Source organism: Mus pahari, chromosome 2 (assembly GCF_900095145.1).
Source record: "Mus pahari chromosome 2, PAHARI_EIJ_v1.1, whole genome shotgun sequence".
Classification (NCBI taxonomy): Eukaryota; Metazoa; Chordata; class Mammalia; order Rodentia; family Muridae; genus Mus; species Mus pahari.
The window spans coordinates 109,734,491-109,754,747 of NC_034591.1; the positions used below are offsets into that span (position 1 = coordinate 109,734,491).

The 20,257-nt window shown below is 41.8% G+C and overlaps 1 protein-coding gene across 4 annotated transcripts in view; it reads right to left on the reverse strand.

Moving 5' to 3' along the window:
• The window catches only part of Adamts9 (ADAM metallopeptidase with thrombospondin type 1 motif 9), a 173,882-nt gene that overhangs the window by 78,625 nt on the left and 75,000 nt on the right, over positions 1-20,257 (reverse strand). For all 4 annotated transcript variants that reach the window (XM_021190181.2, XM_029534389.1, XM_029534382.1 and 1 more), the window contains 6 exons: positions 19,266-19,430; positions 12,531-12,650; positions 9,233-9,337; positions 8,916-9,083; positions 7,068-7,325; positions 3,420-3,581 (listed from right to left, as the gene is read on the reverse strand). In XM_021190181.2, coding sequence (XP_021045840.1) covers positions 3,420-3,581; positions 7,068-7,325; positions 8,916-9,083; positions 9,233-9,337; positions 12,531-12,650; positions 19,266-19,430 — 978 coding nt within the window. The remainder of the gene's footprint in view (positions 1-3,419; positions 3,582-7,067; positions 7,326-8,915; positions 9,084-9,232; positions 9,338-12,530; positions 12,651-19,265; positions 19,431-20,257) is intronic.

Genomic DNA, 20,257 nt, shown 5'->3' on the forward strand with positions numbered 1-20,257 from the left:
GGGACTTTCTGAACAGGACCCAGTTTGCCCAGGTATTGAGGGCAACAACTGGCAAGTGAGACTTCACAAAACTAAAAAGCTTTTGTACAACAAAAGAACCAATCAGTAAAGCAAAGAGGAATTTCACAGAGTGGGAAAGAATCCTTGCCAGCTATACAATAGGACAGAGAATTAATAGCCATAGTACATAAAGAACTTAAAGTATTAAGAAGAGCTAAAGTACAATGGCTCATTAAAAAAATAAATAAGTAACAAGGCTTAGGATCTGAACAGAGAGTTCTTAAAAAAAAAAGTGGCTAGGGCATATCTCAAAAATGTTCATTATAGGAAATATCTCAAAAATCATCATTACCCATAACAACTAGAGAAATGAAAATCAAAATGATGTTGAGATTTTATTTTACCCCAGTCAGAATGGCAAGGACCATCTAGACATCTGCCAACAAATGCTGGAGGAATTTGCGGGAAAGGAAGGCCTCATTCACCGGTGATGGCACTGCAAATTGGTCCAGCCATTATGGAAATCAGCATGGGAAGGACTCACAAAAGCTAAAACTAAATTTACTACGCCACCCAGCTATAGTACTCCTGGGCACATGCCCAAAGGATTGGACATCCTACTCTGCAGATACTTGCTCAGCTGAGGCCACTGTGGCTCTATTAGTGATAGTTAGGAAATGGAAACAGCCCAAGTGTCCTTCAACAGACGATAGATGAAATGAAAACATGGCACATAGACGACAGGAAACATCATTCATCGGGAGAGGAAAATGAAATTGTGAAAATTTCAGGTAGATAGGACGGAACTAGAAAAGAACATGCTGAATGAAATAGCTCAGACCCAGACAGACAAATGATGTCACTTTTTCTCAGTCTAATCTGAGTTTCCTAAAAGAGACAGTAGGGTGCAGAGGAGCAGTAGAGAGAGGTGTAGCAGGGTACAAATGATTTGAAAGGAGAGATGGGGAAGAGGGGGCCGGGAGGGAGAGGGAGATAAAGAAGAGGTAGAGAGGAGGGTAAGATAGTAAAGATGTATGGAAAAGTCATAGGAAGCATTATCTATCTGCCTAACATTACATATAATGTTGACAAGTCTGCATATACATATACATACATAGTTACATATATTGTCTGGGAAGGGAAGTTTTTTTGTTTTGTTTTGTTTTGTTTGTAAGGTGGGGAGGGACACGGTTTCTCTGTGTAATAGTCCTGGCTGTCCTAGACTCACTTTGTAGATCAGGCTGGCCTCAAACTCACAGAGATCCACCTGTCATTGTCTCCCAAGTGCTGGCCTGAGACGCTTTCTTTTGAATTGTTGGTCAGAATTATCTAAGAGACTCCAAAACATAGGCTATTGCTGGTTCCCCTTGCTGCCTCCCGGAGATGGAAGGTAAGTTCCCGTTGCTGAAGACACTACGTATTCCAGAAACAGGATCCAGAACTGGTTCTGACCTCAAAGCCTCCTCCACAAAGACTGTCTTTCACAGAACCAGAAGGTGCCAAGCTTCCAAGTAACCAATAGTCCTGCCCAGCTATGATGCTTATGTATTAAAACAACATCCAGCATGACAATATCCCTAAGGGTGCAGCAGCGGCATGCATACCTTGGTAATAACCAACAGCTTTCTACTGGGACTCAACAAGAGGGAAATCGTTGATGGTACTGGAAACACAGTCAACTATCTGAGGCGAATTAATTTGAGGTCTTGGAGGAGAACCTATAGCCACCACTTTACTAAAATTGCATATTTCCCAAATTCATTCTAATATTTATCCTTATACTCACCCTCAAACAAATATCTCTTTGCAACCACTACAGAAAACCACAACTGTTCAAAATGCAGAGAACAAGTGGCCATATGGTGCCTAACCCCAAATGGGTTATAATACAACTCATGCACACACACACACACACACACAACAACAACAACAACAACAACAACAACAACAACAACCCAGATATTAACACACACTTAAGACACTTATGCACCTCAGGTTAAGGGTTCAGAGTAGACAGCTATGAGAAGATTGTAGCAGCTAGAACAGGATGTTTGCTGTAAGATTTCATGTCTTAAAAATCCCAGAGAAGCTACACTTATGAAGTCTCATCAACATAGCTGCCTAAACAAGACCTTAAACAAGGATGGCATCAATAGATATGCTACCATGCAAGGGAAATCTCACTAGACTCCAGCCCTAGACAAAAAACTATAGGCAAATAATGAATATTGAAAGTGAGAGAGGGTTGATGGATCTTCCGAAGGTCCTGAGTTCAAATCCCAGCAACCGCATGGTGGCTCACAACCATCTGTAATGAGACCTGATGCCCTCTTATGTTGTGTCTGAAAGCAACTACAGTGTACTTATTTATAATATAATAATAATAATAATAATAATAATAATAATAATAAATCTTTAAAAAAAGAAAGTGGTCATCATCCCTGGAATTATATACATAGAAGTAACAATATATGGAACAAGCAAGTTGTATGTATATATTTAGGATTACTATTATTGTTATTTGCTTGTTTTGTTTTTCAAGACAGGGTCTCTCTGTGTAACCCTGGCTGCCCTAGAACTCACTCTGGCTTTGAATTCAAAGATCCACCTACCTCCTGAGTGAGTACTTGGGTAAAAGGCATGTGCCACCACTGCTTGGCTGCTATTTAGGAACACACACACACACACACACACACACACACATACACATACACACACACACACACACACACAGCAATTAAAGAAACAAAGACTATGATTTTGAGAGAGAATGAAGGAGTGCATGGGAAGCACTGGAGTGAGGAGGAAAGGGAAGTGGGAAATGGTTTAATTATATCTTAGTTAGAGAAAGAGAGAATCACAGTCAGGAAGTGGACCTGTTTTATGCACTCCAAACACTGTGTTGGCCTTTATCAGGAAAAGTGGGCAGTTCTGCATAGCTAACAGTCAAAGAGGTCTTTATTGGAACATGGAGAATATTCAGCTCATCATTCCCTCAGTGTCATCTGTGGTAAGAATAGCACCCATTCTGGTTTCGTAAAGCATTTGAAACCTTGGAAGGCCTTCTGCCACAGGAATGAGTGCACCCAAAACTATAAGAGTAACGTCAAGATTCCCATGGCTACTTTAACACATGATTTCCACCCCTTATAAGCATTCATTATTTTTTTTTAACTATTAGAGGTTAACTAATAAACAACTTAGATTTATGCGCAATCTTTCCTCATTATCCACCCTTTATACTATAGTCAAGTTTTCTCTCGTTAGTAGTAAGTGCATTTAAACAGCAGGATGGAGCCAACAGATATCCAGAGAATCCCAGATCCAGATGCTTCTCCTAGATCTGGTTCTGAACAATGACATCTTAAACAATAGCAACCACGTTACAATGGACTGAAAGACAAATGGATCGCTCTTACCTCTCCCCAGCTGCCGTAAGCCCACTGGGGACACGGGCCAGATTCACAGGCTCTCTGTTCGTCAGGTTTGATTCTCTCTACACAGTCGTTGGCTGTGTATCCGTTTTCATCCTGACACACCACCACTCGCCTCTGGGAGCCTCCAGCACAGGTACTAGAACACTAAGCACACAGAGCAGCAGGTTTATCCTCAGCACCACCTGCCTCCGACCCACACATAAATCAGCTAGACAGATTTCATAGACCGTCTTCATAGTGGAGAAAGTTAGTAGAGAGACTGGGTACTTCTCCAAGGTGGGGTTGTTCACTTTGTACACATATGGGAATGCCTGGACTGTAGAGGGGGGCTTCCCTTCACATTCTCCAGGGGTGGGCTGCAGTGAGTGATTATGTTTAGAGTTCTCTGTGCAGCCCTGTTCATTGTCCACCCGTGTCTGTTGTCCTCATTTCTGAGAGGGGCAGATGAATCACAGTTTGTGGACATTTTTTCAAGTGTCAAGAGCGTCTAGAACCAATGTTTGAGTCTCTTTCAACATAGAGGTTCACTTGTATTTAATCAATTGTCAGCTATGGAAATTGAACTTGCGTGTGAACTCCTTCAGTGACTTCGTAATAGTGCCACAAAGTGTCATTTAGACATTAGACAGCAGGTGGCCTTTCCCCCTCGCCCCGACCCCTGCTTTTTCACAAGAACTTATATACTTGAGTGGCTGATGATAGTAAAGCATGCTTTATTTGCTTTTGGCTTCCTCAATGAACTCAACTGAATTCCATCTTGACATATCTCTCAACCCACTTCAGTGGAATGTTCTTGAATGGCTATTGTTGTTTGCATTTTGGTGGTTTCCCACACACACTTCTCATAGCTCTCCTACGAACCTACAGTTGGAGTGTTTCTCTTTCCAGAAATTCCTTACCTGTTTAACCTAGTGTATTTTCTAGCACCTTCCACCACCATGAAAGGCTGGATCGCTTATACTCAACTAGTCTTTGAAGCCGTACAATTCCCTCCAACTACCAGACGGAGTGGTTTGGTTTTGGTTGTAGGTACAAATTTTTGGAGAAAGTTTCTTACTGTGTAGTCTAGGCTAGTCTCAAGCTCATGTGTGACTCTCCTGCATTGGCCTCTAGAGTGCTGGGATTGCAGGAATGGGGGCCACCAAATCCATCCCACCCCTCACCGGCTCTCAAAGCCAGTGTCACTTAAAACTATTTTCTAACTGTGCTTCCACCAGCCTGCATCATATCAGGATGTGAAAACAAAAACAAAACAACAACAACCAAAAAAAACGTTACTGAGCGCATTTGATTACAACTCAGTTTCCGTGCTGGGAAATAACTGTGGCTCACCTATCTTGGTCAACTTATAAGTGATTTTAAAAGTTAAAAACCTTTCAAGCATCCTGTGGCTATACAATACAGTTGTGAGTAAAGGCTCTTGCCTCTAAAGCTGATGCCCTCAGTTTGATTCCTAGGACTCATTTGGTGGAAAGGGGAAATTGACTCTGGGAAGGTGTCCTTTGATCTCCTCTCATGTGTGCACAAAAGAAAAAGGAAAAGAAAAAAAAAAAAAGAAAAAAAGAAAAAAAGGTAAAGATATACCTTATGCAGAACCACCACTTTTCAGTAGTAGAGCAGGATAACAGATTGATTGGTAGTGTCTGAGAACTGTTTAAGTGTATTTTGTCTTACAAAATTTTACTTTTTTCTCTGAAGGTTCTGGTTTACTTACTCTAAGCCTGCTTGGTTTTTTGTTTGTTTGTTTTAGTGTCAAGCTAATATATAATAAAGATACAGAGGACCATTATCTTAAATAGCTTTGAGGAGCAGAATGTAAAAACACTAGGAAAGATCTGCATGTTGTAAATGGACTTGGGATATCCATTGAGCTTTACCACCTGATACAGTTTTGTATCGTCCCTTTATTTTGTCACCTATGAATCTGGTTACCCTACCACAAGGAACACTCAGTATTACAAGCCATGCTCACCCAGTACCGTATCAAATGTAAAGATTCCAGAGCAAATTTCACTCCCCAGGGAGAGATGAGACACAACAACATGAGGCAAAACAAAAACAAATACAAAATAAAGATAAAAATTACATAGTCCAGCTGAAGCCTCACTTAGAAAAAGAGAAAAAATAAAAATAAACACAAGGAAAGCCAAAAGCATCATAAAGAAAATAATATCCTTTCCTGATCTAATCCTTCTAGGTTGGGGACCCCACCACAGGGCAGAAGCATTCAACTGGAAATGAACACATCTTCTCTATAAACATATTCAATTAAAATTGTACTAAGCGACAAAACAAAACCCCTCCCCACACCAAACATTATCAACAGCAAAAAACAAACCAACAAAAAACAACCCACCACCACCACCAACAACAAAACCCCTTTCTTAGCACCATCAAAAATACATGTGTGACTTATGAATCTTTTTTTTTCAAGCCAGGAAAACTCATGATCACTCAGTAATCGCTGGCTCTGATCACTGGTCAGTTTTTTTAGAACTGAAAACTTTCCTAAGTAGGGGAGGGAGACTTGCAGGAAATGTGAGAGGAGGAAAGAGGAGGAGGAGAGGGAGGGGGAGGGGAGGGAGAAGGGGAGGAGGAGAAGGAAGAGGGGGAGGGGAGCAGGTGAAGCTGCTGGGTTAGGAAGCCAACAGTCACACTCAGGAGTCTATCCCCAGACTCCAATCAGCACCCACAGGCCAGCTTTCCACTGCATTTACACTCACCGTGGGGGAGTGGCAGACTTCTAATCCTTTCAGCCCAGAAATAATTTAACACAATTAGCGGTACTAGAGGGAAACTAGACATTAAAAAAAACCAACAAGACCCACAGGGATCGGCATGCTCACTCTAATTACTTGGCCTGCAGAGGTTGTTGCCATCCTTCCCTTTGGAATGCCATGAAACCTTTCAGCAGTCTACAACATAGTTTTGAAAAAAATCATCCAGCATAACAGGTTAAAACCATCTTCATGCAATTTCTTTCCTTTTGACATTCAATATTTTTCAAGGCCTTGGTGGCTGGAACGCCAGTAATAACAAGCATGATGAAGATAACTCAGCAGTTGCCCGGCTTCATCCCAAAGCAGGCGAGGCACAAAGCCCTTTACACAAGCATCTCATTTAACCCAGGAAATGATGGAAAGGACTTGCCATCCTTTTGTAGACAAGGACATTGAGGTTTGCCTAGCAAAGGACACCTGCCTTCATGAAGAGCTTCCGTTCAGCCTAGGGGATGGCTCCTCAGGTGACTGCATTTGTCACTAAGCCTGGGACCCTGACATCAATCCCTAGGCCCACACAGTGCAAGGAGAGAATCCACTGCAGCTATCCACGGTCTAATTCTCTTAATCATACAATGCCAGGCACATACAAAGAATGCCTCTTCACAAAAGCCCCTCTGTTCTCTCTCCTCCAGGTAGACTCTGCCTGGCCTTCATGGTCCAACCATGACATCTCATCACCCAGGGTTGAAACCCCCTCCTCCAAAGCAGCTCTTCCCTGCAACGAACCCATTGGTATTCACACTTGACTGCAAATGTGTGCCCATAATCTTTCAAAGGAACCGATTCTAGTCTGCTTTCTGCCATGCACTACTCAAGTCGAAGAGAAGTAAGCCGAGTGAGTACTCACTGCTCCCCAGGGGCCGGTTCTCCACTGGTTTCCTCCAAGCACATGGGTGCGGCTAGGGCTGTCACTCCTAGGACGGAAGTCCTCGTTTTGAAATGGGTGAGCCAAGCCAGTCCATTGAGGGCATGGTGACATGGAGCAGTCCTGGTCAGTCTCGGGGATATAATCTGGGTCACACTCACTTCGATCAATCACATGGTTGCTGTAGTTGACACACACTACTTGTCGGGTTGCCTTACCTTGCCCACAAGTCACGGAACACTATGTTGAATATTTAGAAAGAAAGAGGGGACTGTCATTTGGGAGTCAGAGTTATGCTTTTGAGTATATGTTTCTTCAGGTGGCTGAATATTTTCAGCCTTGACTGCTTCCTTCTGTTTCCATCTGATATCTCTCACCAGGATTAGTGTCACAGTTATCAGCTGGGCTCTTCTGCTTAGGACTTGACACATCCCACATATGTGTTGTTTAGCGGTGACAAAATGCCACCCATTACAACTTAACTCATGCACATATCTGCCGACTAACCAGTTCACTTAAAACAATATCCAAACTCCTTGTTGATTTGCTAGGCCTTTGATTATGGCGCCTCTGGCGACTGCCTCAGCTGCTCTTTCATTCTTGATATACTGTAATTACAGATTCTTTTCTCCTCTCACTTTGTGCATTAAGGTGAGATTATTTGTCACTTGTTGAGTACCTGTTTTCTGCTAAGCATCCAATGTATATAATCTCAATCACACTAACAATGTCATAAAATAGGTGTTCATCCTGGTCATTTTTTAAAGTTAGTTTTATTTACTTATTCAAATTTGTGTGTGTGTGTATGTGTGTGTGTGTGTGGTGTGCGCGTGCGCGCATATGCAGGTGCAAGCTTGTCTTTTTATAATTCCTTGTCTCATTCCCTTGGGACAGTCTCACTAAACCATAGACTCTTGGTTTTCAGCTAGGCTGGCTAGCCAGCAAGCTCTGGGTGTTCTTTGGAATCTGTTTATCTCTGTTCCCCGGCACTGAGTTACCAGCATGCCCTCCATGCCCCGTCATTATGTGGGTGCCAGGAATGTAACCTCAGGTCCTGCTGGCACAGAGAGAGCTCTTACCCACTGAACCATATCCTAGGCCCATTCTTCTTTTAAGAGCAGAAGAAAAAAAATGTGGCTCAAAGAGTTTAAATTGCTCTGAATCAGGCAATCAGTAAATGACTAGGTCTGAGTTTCTCTGTAGCTCTGTGAGTCCCTGTCTCACACATATATTTTGAAACGTCCTGCAATACCAATCTTATTTTTTTCCACAACCTCCCTGTTCACCTAACCTAAGCTACTTCCTGGATTGTGGGAGTGTCGAAGGGCTGACGTCAGAAGTTGCCTGAAGAGAAGGTCCATCTGCTTTTATAAAAGTCTACACAGATGGTGCTTGTGTCCCTAGAAGACAGGGCCCCCAACCCTGTGAGAAGGTCCCATGTCACTCCTGGAAGGGAGCCAAGGGACACACCTGCCTTTGAGCGATCACAGGATGCACGAGCAATCAGACTCAAAACCAGAGAACCCCCAGGCTGCTTCCTCATTTGCCACTATGGCGGCTCTGTAAGTCAGTAGTATACTTCTGCAGACTGAGATCTGCAGTTAGCCCAGCGGGGCAGGTACTGATTCACATACTATTTTTAAATGTGCACTCCTTGGACATTTGACTAAGATTTCTTTCATACTTAGCTAGATACATAAATGTGAAATAGGATAATTTAAGTCTCACATCTGTCTCTGAAATATTATCTGTTTATAATATGGACCTTCTAATCCCTTATCCCTGCACCCATCTTCCAGTCCCACCCAACCCCACAAAATTCCCGCTTACAGAGCTCCAGTCTAGAGCCTTCCACTGTCCACAGGGTGTCACAGAACACTCTTCCTTGGCTACTGGTTTAGGCAAGGTAGCACAGGCACTCTCATCGGCCACAGAACCGTCCTCATCCCGGCAGCTGACATATCTCATCCGGGTACCTTTTCCACAGGTGGCTGAGCACTGCGTGTGGGAGTGAAAGGACACAGACATACCATTTGAGATGGCTTCCTAGTGTTTCTTATCAGTCCTTAACCCCCTTTCTATAGTCAGGTCAGAGAATACCTGTCTCCTATGCACACCTCCCCACTTTCCCCTAGTCCGTTGCTTACTGGAGTCCAAGACCCAAATCGCCACTGGGTTCTGGATACACTCTGTGCATTTCTCCTTGGTTCCAGGGCCAGTACGGAAGGGTGGCAAGATGCTAATTCACAGTCCTAGACATGAAAGGAGAAAGTATTTACCTTCCAGGCAGCACATGTTCATAGAGACAATCATGGTAAGAGAGCACGCCACACCAAGAAATCTAAATACTCTTATTTCTGCCTGTTTCTACAAGCCCCCATGGCCTTGCTTAGCTAACCCTGACTTCTCTTGGCCTCAGCTACTTCTGTTTCAAAGAGGGATACGATCTGAATCCTTTTCTGGATGCCTTAACACAGGGCAGGGTCTCCTTAATGATCAGTAAAGCCCTGTTTAGTCATCTGTTTATAAGAAATGAGGGGAAACACTGTGAAGGGGTGTGTATGTCTGGAAAGAACAGGATAACATTTAATAAGTATTAACTGTTAATGTTTAAATATTCTCAAGGCTGAATTGTGTTCTCACACTTCAGGTAGTTTCCTAATCAAAATTTGCTAATCCTAAACTTGTTTTTCCAGGGGGCACCTAAAGATAACACCTGGGGCCCTGAAGGTCAACCTTTGATTTAAAAAAAAAAAAAAAAAAAAGGAATTTTCTGTAGGCCAACGGCAGGAATTCGCCTAATGCCCCTCAGTCACTCAGAGAACATTGCTGTAGTGAGCTCAGTCATCTGTGGGTGGATACAAGTCTCTCATTCACAGAGAACAAAAGAGCACACCTGTTTATAATGACTCCCAGCCTCAGGAGCTGCCCACAGTTCCTCCATTGATAGTTATCCAAGGCCCAGGAGTCAGCTGACTAGGTGCAGAAGTGCTGGGGTCTGAGACTGAAGGTCACTAATGTTTGGTTGCCTTCAAACTTTACATATACAGCATGAAGATTCTACTACCTGGCTCTCCAGACCTGGCTTGTTCCTTTGCCTGTTCTCCAAAGAGAGTCCCAGGGGACTTTTGCAAACAGTGAACAATTTGTCCACAGGCTTTGACTGTGGGAGCCTATGGATAAATGAACACTATAGAATGAGAAAAATTCTATTGAAATTGCTAATTTCCATTACATCACCTGATGTAAAGACTGACACTTTGTTGGGACTAACTACTGTGTGTGTGTGTGTGTGAGTGTGTGTGTGTGTGTGTGTGTGTGTGTGAGTGTAGTTCCTTAATTTTAGAGACTGGGTCTCTCACCCAGTGTGAAACTCACTGATTGACCAATTGGCTAAGCTTCCTGGCCCATGAGTTCCAGGAGGATACACCTATTTCTCCCCCTTGTCTCAGCCGAACAGACACTCCTGTGCCCAGCTTTAACACAGGTACTGGGGCACTGAATTCAAGTTCTCATGTGTAGAAAAAAAATTTCCCAACTGAGAGAATTCCCTTTCCCCAAAACTGTCTCCATGTCATTTCAAACATTTTAATAAAATCATAAAAATAAAGTTTATATAGGTATGCTACTTATTAGGTTAACTGATAAGCAGCAACAATAGGATGAACATCATTATATTCACCCTCCGTGATTCTTTATCCATAAGTGACATGTAGTAAAATGCACCCAACTGAGGATACCCAGCTTGGAAGCAGTCTAGTGGCTGCCCAAGGCCTTTTTAAAAACAAACAAACAAACATGAGTTCTAAGTACAGACTTGGCTTAGCTTTATCTTTAGTAGTTATCAAATCTGTTATGCAATCTCAAACATTCTCTTGATGTAAATGATAACAAGATCACTCACAGAACAGTGAAGCACCATATTCTCATGAGGGGAAGAACTGTATGTGTGTACATGTATGTGTGTGTGTATCGGTGTTCCTGTGTATGTGTGTGTATGTGTGTACATGTATGTGTGTGTATGTGTATACATGTATGTGTGTGTGTGTGTATCAGTGTTCCTATGTATGTGTGTGTATGTGTCTATGTATGTGTGTATATGTGTGCATATGTGTGTGTGTATGTATGTTATGTATGTGTGTATATGTGTGTATGTGGTTATGTTTGTACATATAAGTAGACATTGCATACAGATATTTGTATTTCTGTGCACACTTAGACATTTTACTGAGTTACATGATATATAACAAAAAACTTTACCAATGACATTAAAACCTACAGTGATGTCAGATTTCATAGAGCCAATTGATTCTAATAATAGACTTCTATTGATTTTTTTGTTCAACTTTTGAACCTACTGCCAAAGGATGACTATAATTGCTGTAAAAGATAGTTGAAGTGTGTCACTGAATTATATATAGTGTGTGGGTGTTTAGGAGGTGAGGTGTGTGTGGGGATATAGCTGAGTGGGTAGAATCCTTGGTAGCATGCATACTCAGGACTGCTTAAACCGGGGTGCCACATGTCGGGAAGTTCATAACTCCAAAAGTAGAAGGCAAGAGGATCAGAAATGCAAAACTGTCCTTAGCTACAAAGAGTGAAGCCAGCCTGGACTGCTTGAGACCTTATGCTACTGAAGAAAAATTCTTTACAGCATCAGATAATAATTCTTAAATATTCACCTTTGGGTATTTGTTATTCACAGTGAAATGACTACAAATTGTTGAAGTCTCTCTGTCTCTTTCTGAAGTCAGAAACAATGGACAAAACAGTAAGTGAAGCTGTAAGTTGTAGCACCTGCTGGTATCTGTGTTGTGTGCTCTCTCACCATGCCAGTTGCCAAGCTAAGCGCTTGACCTTGTTAACAGAGCCGAGGAGACACCACAGATGCATACAGGTGTCAGTGACCTCGTGAGCACAGGGGACTGAGATAAACAGTAACTTTCTAAGTGGAGAGTGGTGAGGATTTACCAGCTGTCCTCCTTCCCAGGACTTAGCAACCCACAGGGCCCTGTGAAGTCTGTTGTTGGTTCCTAAGAGTTGCTCCCAAATAGCTTGAGCAGCACACACTCCTTACACATAAGCCTGAACTCCTGGAGGAATCTTCAAATAAGATTAATATTTGAGATCTTAATATGTAAGATTTCCAAGTACAAGATAAAAACCAACTAATATTTGCTGTTCGAGAAGAATGAAATACTAATCTACAGACACTTAAAATAACTTAAAACACACACACACACACACACACACACACACACAACCGGAAAAATAGAGGTTAGAATAAATGGAGAAGAAAATAAGAAGTGATTCCCAGATAATTTAGTACCCCAGCAGTTCTGCCTATGGATTTCTCTATGGAAATGTTTCAGTTTTGTCTGACCCAGTGAGATTTTGGCCCTTTATAGCCCAAAGCCAATACCTGAGTTGAAACGGGAGCCTCACCTGGGTGTCCGTTGGCCTAGTTGCTGCGTTACAGTCATTGTCATCGACCACTGACATATAAGTCCCCATGATGCATTTCACTGCCCTTAGCTGGTATCCCAGTCCACAAGTGACACTGCACTGGGGGAATGAAATAAAACACAATGTCACCCAACCCTTTCTTTCATATATGTACCCCATAATATTCTGCAAGAGAAAATCCTTCTGTCACAGTGGACCTCAGAGACCCAGAGATTAGGTAAAAAATCCTGCTTCACACAATTTACCCACAATTTAATTATTATAGTGACATTTAGAATTCTTTGTCTGCTACTGGAATGACACTTGTAAGTGTTCAGCTCCTTGATCATGACTCCAGGAGGAAGAGGAACGTGTCCCCATAACTGTCAGGTCTTTCACACTCTCCCTGCTAGAGTATCCTGGCTAACACAGGCATTTCGTACACCTCTGCAATCTTTGACTTCTGGGAAATAATTCTCAGCAAATCAATGAAAGTTGTACCAATATTTCTGCATAGGATGCTTTTTGCAGAGTTATCAGGAAGAAGGAGACAAGATGTTGGAAAGCAACTACATATAAAATAGCCAAAAGTTAGTTAAGTATATCACAGCATACATGTAGTACAGAGACCAATACTGAGGTGCCGCAAGGCGCTCTGCCAGAGTTACAGGCCAAGGAACAGGATGGGAGTGGGGGTGTTGTGGGTAAGACAGCAGAAGATGTTGAAAGAGTCCATCCCTACACTGAAAGAGTCACTAATCCAACAACAATGGATATGACTCAATTGTTAATTGGAGTTTTAATGATAATAACTTTAAAACTTGCAGTAAGTAGACAAGTGCTTAACGAAGAAAGAAGCTGAAAAATTGGGTAACAAAGGATCATGATAGTTCTTACTCTTCTAACCACACTGTACATTCATCTCAATGTATATGAAACATTGTTTCAAGATAGGCCGCCAGCGAGGTCACACAGCAAGCATCAGTTCATCGATAAGATACGAACGTGGGACGTATCTTCTCTGACCACAATGAACTGGGGCATAGCAAAAGCAAACCTGGAAAGTTTACCAATGTGCGGGAACGGATAAATTCCCTGGATGAATGACACAAGCAGTATGTCAGAGAACAAATCGCCGAGATACTAGATACCCTGGGGAAAAAGATGAAAGAAGCAGAAGAGAACTGGAGAGACACAGCGAAAGCAGGGTGCACAAGGAAATGGATCGCGGCATATGGCTACGTATACATTAATAAGAAGGATTTCAAAACAGTAGCCTTACTAGCAATAGGCGCTTGCCTTCAAGTTGTGGAGGGTAACCTATGCCACTGGCCTGTAGTACCTGTAGTACTGGGGCAGTGGTGGTGATGGTAGTGGTGATGTCTATGGGACCCTTTGGCCAGTGACTCAAAAGGATGTAACCCATCCCTGGTACTAGGTTTTTATTTATTTATTTATTTATTTATTTATTTATTTATTTATTATTTTCTTTATTTACATTTCCAATGCTATCCCTAAAGTTCCCTATACCCCATCCCCCATTATGTGGTGACTTTATTTAAAGTCAGTTGTCTTCAGAGAAGTGACATTGGGTATATCAATCACACTCTGAGTCGTTCTCCATACCCAGGAGAAGACCAACACAAATCAGACTCCATGGCTTTAAGTGACTCTTAGGCCACTTAAAAAAAAAAAAAAAAGAAGAAGAAGAAGAACAGGGACTTGGGTGAGTAGGAAGATGGGGAAGACTTCTGAGGAGTTGAGGGACAGGAAAGAACATGAGGAAAATGTGATATATAAAATTCTCAATTTAAAAGAAATAAAAAATAACCTAAATTTTTATCTTAAAGAACAAAAAGAAAGAGCAAACCAAACCCCAAAGAACAGGAAAATAAGTAATAAATACCATAGTAGACTTGAACGAGTTACAGAATAAAACAAAAACCCGGAGGACAGGAGGTGTGGTTTGGTGGGAAACCACATGACTGGTACACCTGAGGACCTAGGTTCAATTCCCACTACCAAAAGAGAGAGAAGAAATAAATATATGAATATAGCTGCACAAAGAGATTGACTCAATAATAAAAAAAAATGCAATAAAGTCCAAGAGAATGTTGCCAAATATTTAAAGAAATGTTAACATCTGTTCTTTTCAAACACTCCCAAAATATTGAGGAAGGGTCATTTTCCACAAGGCCAATACCTAAATATGCAAGAATCAAATCTTGTCTCTTATTAAAAATACTGCGATCAGCATTCTAGGCAAGAATATTGAAACGACTCTCAGTTATTTCTTGAGATTTTTATCCCATAGGGCCAGTGATATCAATGCCAAAACTGTGTGTATGTTGGAGTGACGTGGACAAATATCTCTTGTAAATAAAGATACAAAATCTTTTAAGAAAATACCAGCAATTAAACCCTATAACATAGTATGCGTTGTAGTCAGTGGGATCTAGCCCAGGAATGCAAGACTGGCTTGCGATTTAAAAAAATAAAAAAAAAAAAATTAATGAAATGTATCATATAAGTAGATAAAACAGAAAGGAAAAAATACTTTAAAAGACCTATGATCATGTCAACTGAGAAAAAGTCACTTGGCAAAATTAAAAAAATACCAAAACCCTTTTCATGCAAATGCACCCAAAAAACAAGTGAGGGGCCCTTCCTCAATGTGGTAAAACACCCCTCCACTTGCTTCCTACACAGTGGGGAAAGGCTTTCTCCTCTGAGGTCAGGAACCTGAAAAGGATGTCTCCTGTAACCTTCACTATTCTGAACACACTGGAGGTCTAGCTGGAGACAAAGCAGGGCGAGGTAAAAGTCAGATTGGAAAGGGAAGCCAAGCCCAGCCTATCTGCAAGCATTATCACAACAAACACAGACATCCCAAAGAATCTGCAGAGAAACCTCCAGAGCTAACCACTCAAAACCAGCAGTTTCTGGACACCAAATGAAATAAAAAAGATGATGATGATGATGATGATGATGATGATGATAAAGATGTTAATGATGATGAATTAGATATGTTTCTACAAAACATCAAAAATAACCAAAAGGGAAATTAAGAAAATAAATGCATTTATAATAATATCTGAAAGAATAAAAACATCAGGAAAAAAGGTAACAATAAATGTGAAAGACTTCTATGATTAAAATCTCGAAAGGAGTGAAGAAATTAAAAGTCTTAAATAAACTGAAAGATACTTATTTACTGTAAAATAAGGCTATAAAATTTCAACCTTCCCCAAACAGATGTAGAGTCCTTTGAAACCCAGTGAAAAATCACATGCCTTTGTGAAGCGTGAATACAAACTGGTTCATACAAAAGGAGTGTATGCAAAGTGGGAAGAGTCTCCAAGCACCAACAAATATAGAAAAAGAAGGATATAGCTGGAGGACTCATATTTTACCATCTCAAAAATTTTTATAGGAATTGAAGTGGTTTCATGCTGGCATCAGGACAGGGAGTCAGACTGCTGGGGCAGAGGTCCGAGTCCAGGGGCAGATGTCTACGTTTATGATCTAGTGACTTTTGACAGGTATGCCAATACTCTTAATGGAGAAAGAAAGTCTCTTCAACAAATAGTACAGGGACAGCTGTTTGCCCACACGTGTGAAGCCAGACTCCCTCCTCAGATTTATATATATATATATATATATATATATATATATATATATATATATATATATGCATCAGTTGCCTAAAACCAATAGCTCCCAACTATTTTTAACTCTAAAAATAATTAAAAGGGCATTTGTGCTATTGGATTTGCCCATGGTTTGTTCACTATGATACTGTAAGCAAAGACAACCAAAGAACAAATAAATTACACTCTGCCTGAATGAAAAACATCTGTCCATCAAAGGACATGATCAACAGTGTTAAAAAAAAAAAAAGCAACAAATGAGAGAGAAGAACGTATTTGTAAATGATATATCTGATTTTTAAGAATCAGTACTCAGGCCATGTACAGAACTCAAATAACGTCAACAGTCTTATGACCTTTAAACAACTGGGTGAGACTTGGTATGGGAATGGCACTAGGTAGATCGTGGGAAAGTGGGAAAAGGTACGTTTAAAGTAGTTGATAGTTTTGTTGGTTTGTTTGATTTCTTTTCTTTTCTTTTCTTTTCTTTTCTTTCTTTCTTTCTTTCTTTCTTTTTTTTTTTTGGAAGGGGAGGGGGACAGAGTTCCGTGTAGCTCAGGCTGGCCTCACACTGTCTATGTCATCAAGGCTGACTCTGAACTTCTGCTCCTCCTGCCTCCGTCTCCTGATTACTGAAGTGATAGGGATATGCCCACATTCCTAGTGTATGCACCATGCCCAGTCCTAGGGATGAACTCAGGACTTGGGCCATGCTAGAAGAACACTCTGCCTACAGAGCCACAGAGAGGCTCTGTTCTAAGCTTTTTAAATGGATAAGAAGTTTGACTAGACATTTCCTCAAAGAAAATATTCAAATGGTGACAAACACATGGCCAATTGATTGACATCTTTTTCTATTAGGGAAATAGGAGCAGAAACCATAGCGAGACAGCACTTTACACTCAGTAGGAGGGCTACTGATTTTAAACGGAAAATAGTAACTGTTGACAATGATAGGAAAGAAATTGTATATTGCTCATATATTGCTAGGAGGAATGGAAAATGGTACAGCCTCTGGGGAAAGCCACTTGGAAGTTAAAAACCTAAACGCAGAGTTACTATAGGAGTGAGCAATTATATCCCTGGGTAACAGATTCCAAACCAGTGTCATTGAGAACTAAAATAAATGATTGTTCATTTACGCCAACAAAATTCATAGTTGTCGAAGTGTCGGGGAGAACCCAAATATCTATTTTGGACACTCATCCTCACAATGGGGTAGGATTCGGAAGTTGACAGCAAGCAGGATCAGACATGCTGCTATGCAGATGAGTGAAGCTTTGTGTAGTGTGAGTGAAGCCAGCCACAGAGGATGCTGCCCATGCTTACGAAAAGTCCAGCTTATGCAAATCCACAGACCCCAAATACAAACTGGGGGGTTGCCGGACACTAGCAAAGAGGGGGATGGCAAATAATTGCTGAATGCATATAGGGTTCCTTTTGGGGTGCTGGAAATGGTTTGAAAGTAGATGGAGGTCATAAAACATGAATATAGTGAATAACACCTATTTGTTTAAGATAGTCAATTTTATGTCCTGTGTTTCTATTCAATCAAAAATACAGGCAGAATACAATTCCAGTGCAAGGCTTAAAAATATTTTTGTTTGTTTTGTTTTGTTTTTTAATGCTGTGCTCAGTCAGCAGTATGTTTGATTTTTTTTTCTTTTTGCTAACACATATTTTGGAAATTCTTTCTTATGAGTATTTTTGACTCTTTAATAATATCTTAGATATAAGTGTTTGCCTAAGTTGCATGATCAGTTAGAGAGAGACCAGATCCCTTGTAAGAGAGATGGGCAAGGAATGGATGAAAAATTGGTCTGTCAGTTGTAGTAGATATGCAGTCACTTCCTGACAGTGAGCCCAAGGTATGTTAACAGCCTCTCATTAGTCAGGAAATGCTATAGCTATTTGGGCTAATAAGAAGCACTGTTTGAAAGGATAAAGGGACTTTCTTTGTTTAGACATGATTTGCCACTGGACTGGGGTATTCTCTGGAGCAGAAGATTCTAGCAGAAAACTGTCAGTATGGGGGGACATGGCTCAGTGGGTAAAGGTGCCTGCTTCCAAAATAAAGACTCAACTTGAGTCCTTAGGACCCACATGAAGGGAGGAACCAGCTCTGTAAGCTGTCTTTTAGCCTCCACATGTACCTGACAGACAGCTTCTCTCTCTCTCTCTCTCTTTCCTCTCTAGCACCCCCCCCCACTAAGTGTTAAAAAATGTAATAAGACAAATTTTAAGGACACTATCAGTAAGGATGAGGAAGGCTGAGACACAGTTATAAAGCTACCTGTGTATTGCATGCAAGTTTAGAAATGGAGACAGAGGCTAAGGAACAGGAGTGGCTGTGGCTGGTTGGGGGGGGGGAGTCATTCTTCAACAGATTGCATAAGTGACAGCAGACAGCTGTTCCACTTCTACTGGGAACTTGGAGTGCTGCTTAAATAGTACACAGCACTCTCTTGCTTCTATATTAGGAAAGACTAGATTCCAAGAGCAAACTGGGCCCAGGGGACGTGCACTCTCTCCTTTTGAAATGGTAGATGGAACCCATTACACACTAGAAGACTAGGAAAAAGAGTCTCAACCCGATGATTAGGATGCTGGACCCCTTTGATCTGACTACATTTGAAGAATCTCACTTATTTATGAGAGGTGAGTTTTGGATTCCTCCCGTTGGCAGCCAAAATATCCCTTCCAAAGCACAGCCCAGATGAGCTGGTCCAAATCAGCTGGCAGGCAGGATCGCATACCCACAGAGGCTCACTCCAGGGAGAATTACATCTGCCAGATGCCACGTCTGTTGTGAATTTGTTTAAATGCTTGTGTGCAGTTTAAAACAGGGTGAAAACCTGCATGTGGAGTTGTAACTGGAGTAATCAGCTCCAGCAGGGCAAGGTAACCCTGGAAGAGATGCAGGACAGCAAGCCGCTAGTCCCATGTGCTGGATCTGGAGCCGCTCAAGTACAGTGCGGGCCAAGGGCGGCAGCAGCAGTGGCGGCGGTAAAACCCCACCACTGGAATGCCCCTCTCCAGATAAGGGGGGAAAGAATGCAGTTAAGAATCTTATCATTCAAAATACCTGTCCCCAGGGACCCGCCTGCCAGGCTGCACACTCTGGCTGCTGACACGTCTGCATGGGCTCCGGCTTGGCCTCAGGGTCACACATTCTATCGCTTAATCGATCTTCGCCAAACTGACACCAGACCTGGCGGTGCTTATGCCCTTTCCCACAGGTGACCAAGCACTGGAATGAAAAGCAGAGGCCATCAGGGTTGCTTGTGATCAATGTGCTGGAGCCCGTGGGGGTTGTTCTCTAATGAGAGCAGGTGGCCTCTTCCCACCCCCGGCCCCTCCCCACTGCTGAACAGCAATGAGAAAACACATCCATTGCTCTCCGCTTCCTTTTCATCCCGTTCTCGTTCTCCTTCTCGTTTTCTTTTCTGCTTTCCTTCTTTCTTTTTATCCTGGCACAGCCTCCTGAAGCCCAGGCTGGCCTCCAGTTCCCCATGTAGCTGAAGGTCACTGAAGATTCTGATCCCCTGCCTCTACTTCCCAACTCCTGTCATTGTAGCTGTGCCCACTAAGTCTGGGTTATATGCTGTTGGGGTTCCAACCTAGGGCTTTGTGCCTATGAGGCAAATGCTCCTCCAGTTGAGCTATATTCTCAACCCCCTCTTCCTAGGTTCTTACTCGATTTCATCATGAAATTCTCGTGCATATTTATCATTATGCTTCTCACCCATATTTGCTCCCACTAGCTGCCCCCCACCCTGTTCCTTCCGCCGTGCTCCGAGAAACAAACAGTAGTAAGGATTTTACATTACAGAGGTTCAGTGTGAAGAATTAAAAGCCCGATCAACTTGGACACCTCTATAACCAAGTCACAGAGTCTCTGTGCCTCAGAATTCACATCTATAAGGTGGAGATAACAGTAATTCTGACTCAGAGAAACTAAAGTGTCTAGCATGTACAGCATTCACGTATGAAAATCTCAAAAAGTATGTGAAATGTAATTATCATTATTATTTGGGCTCACTTTGGAAAAAAAAATGCCTAAAGAGCACAAAAGAC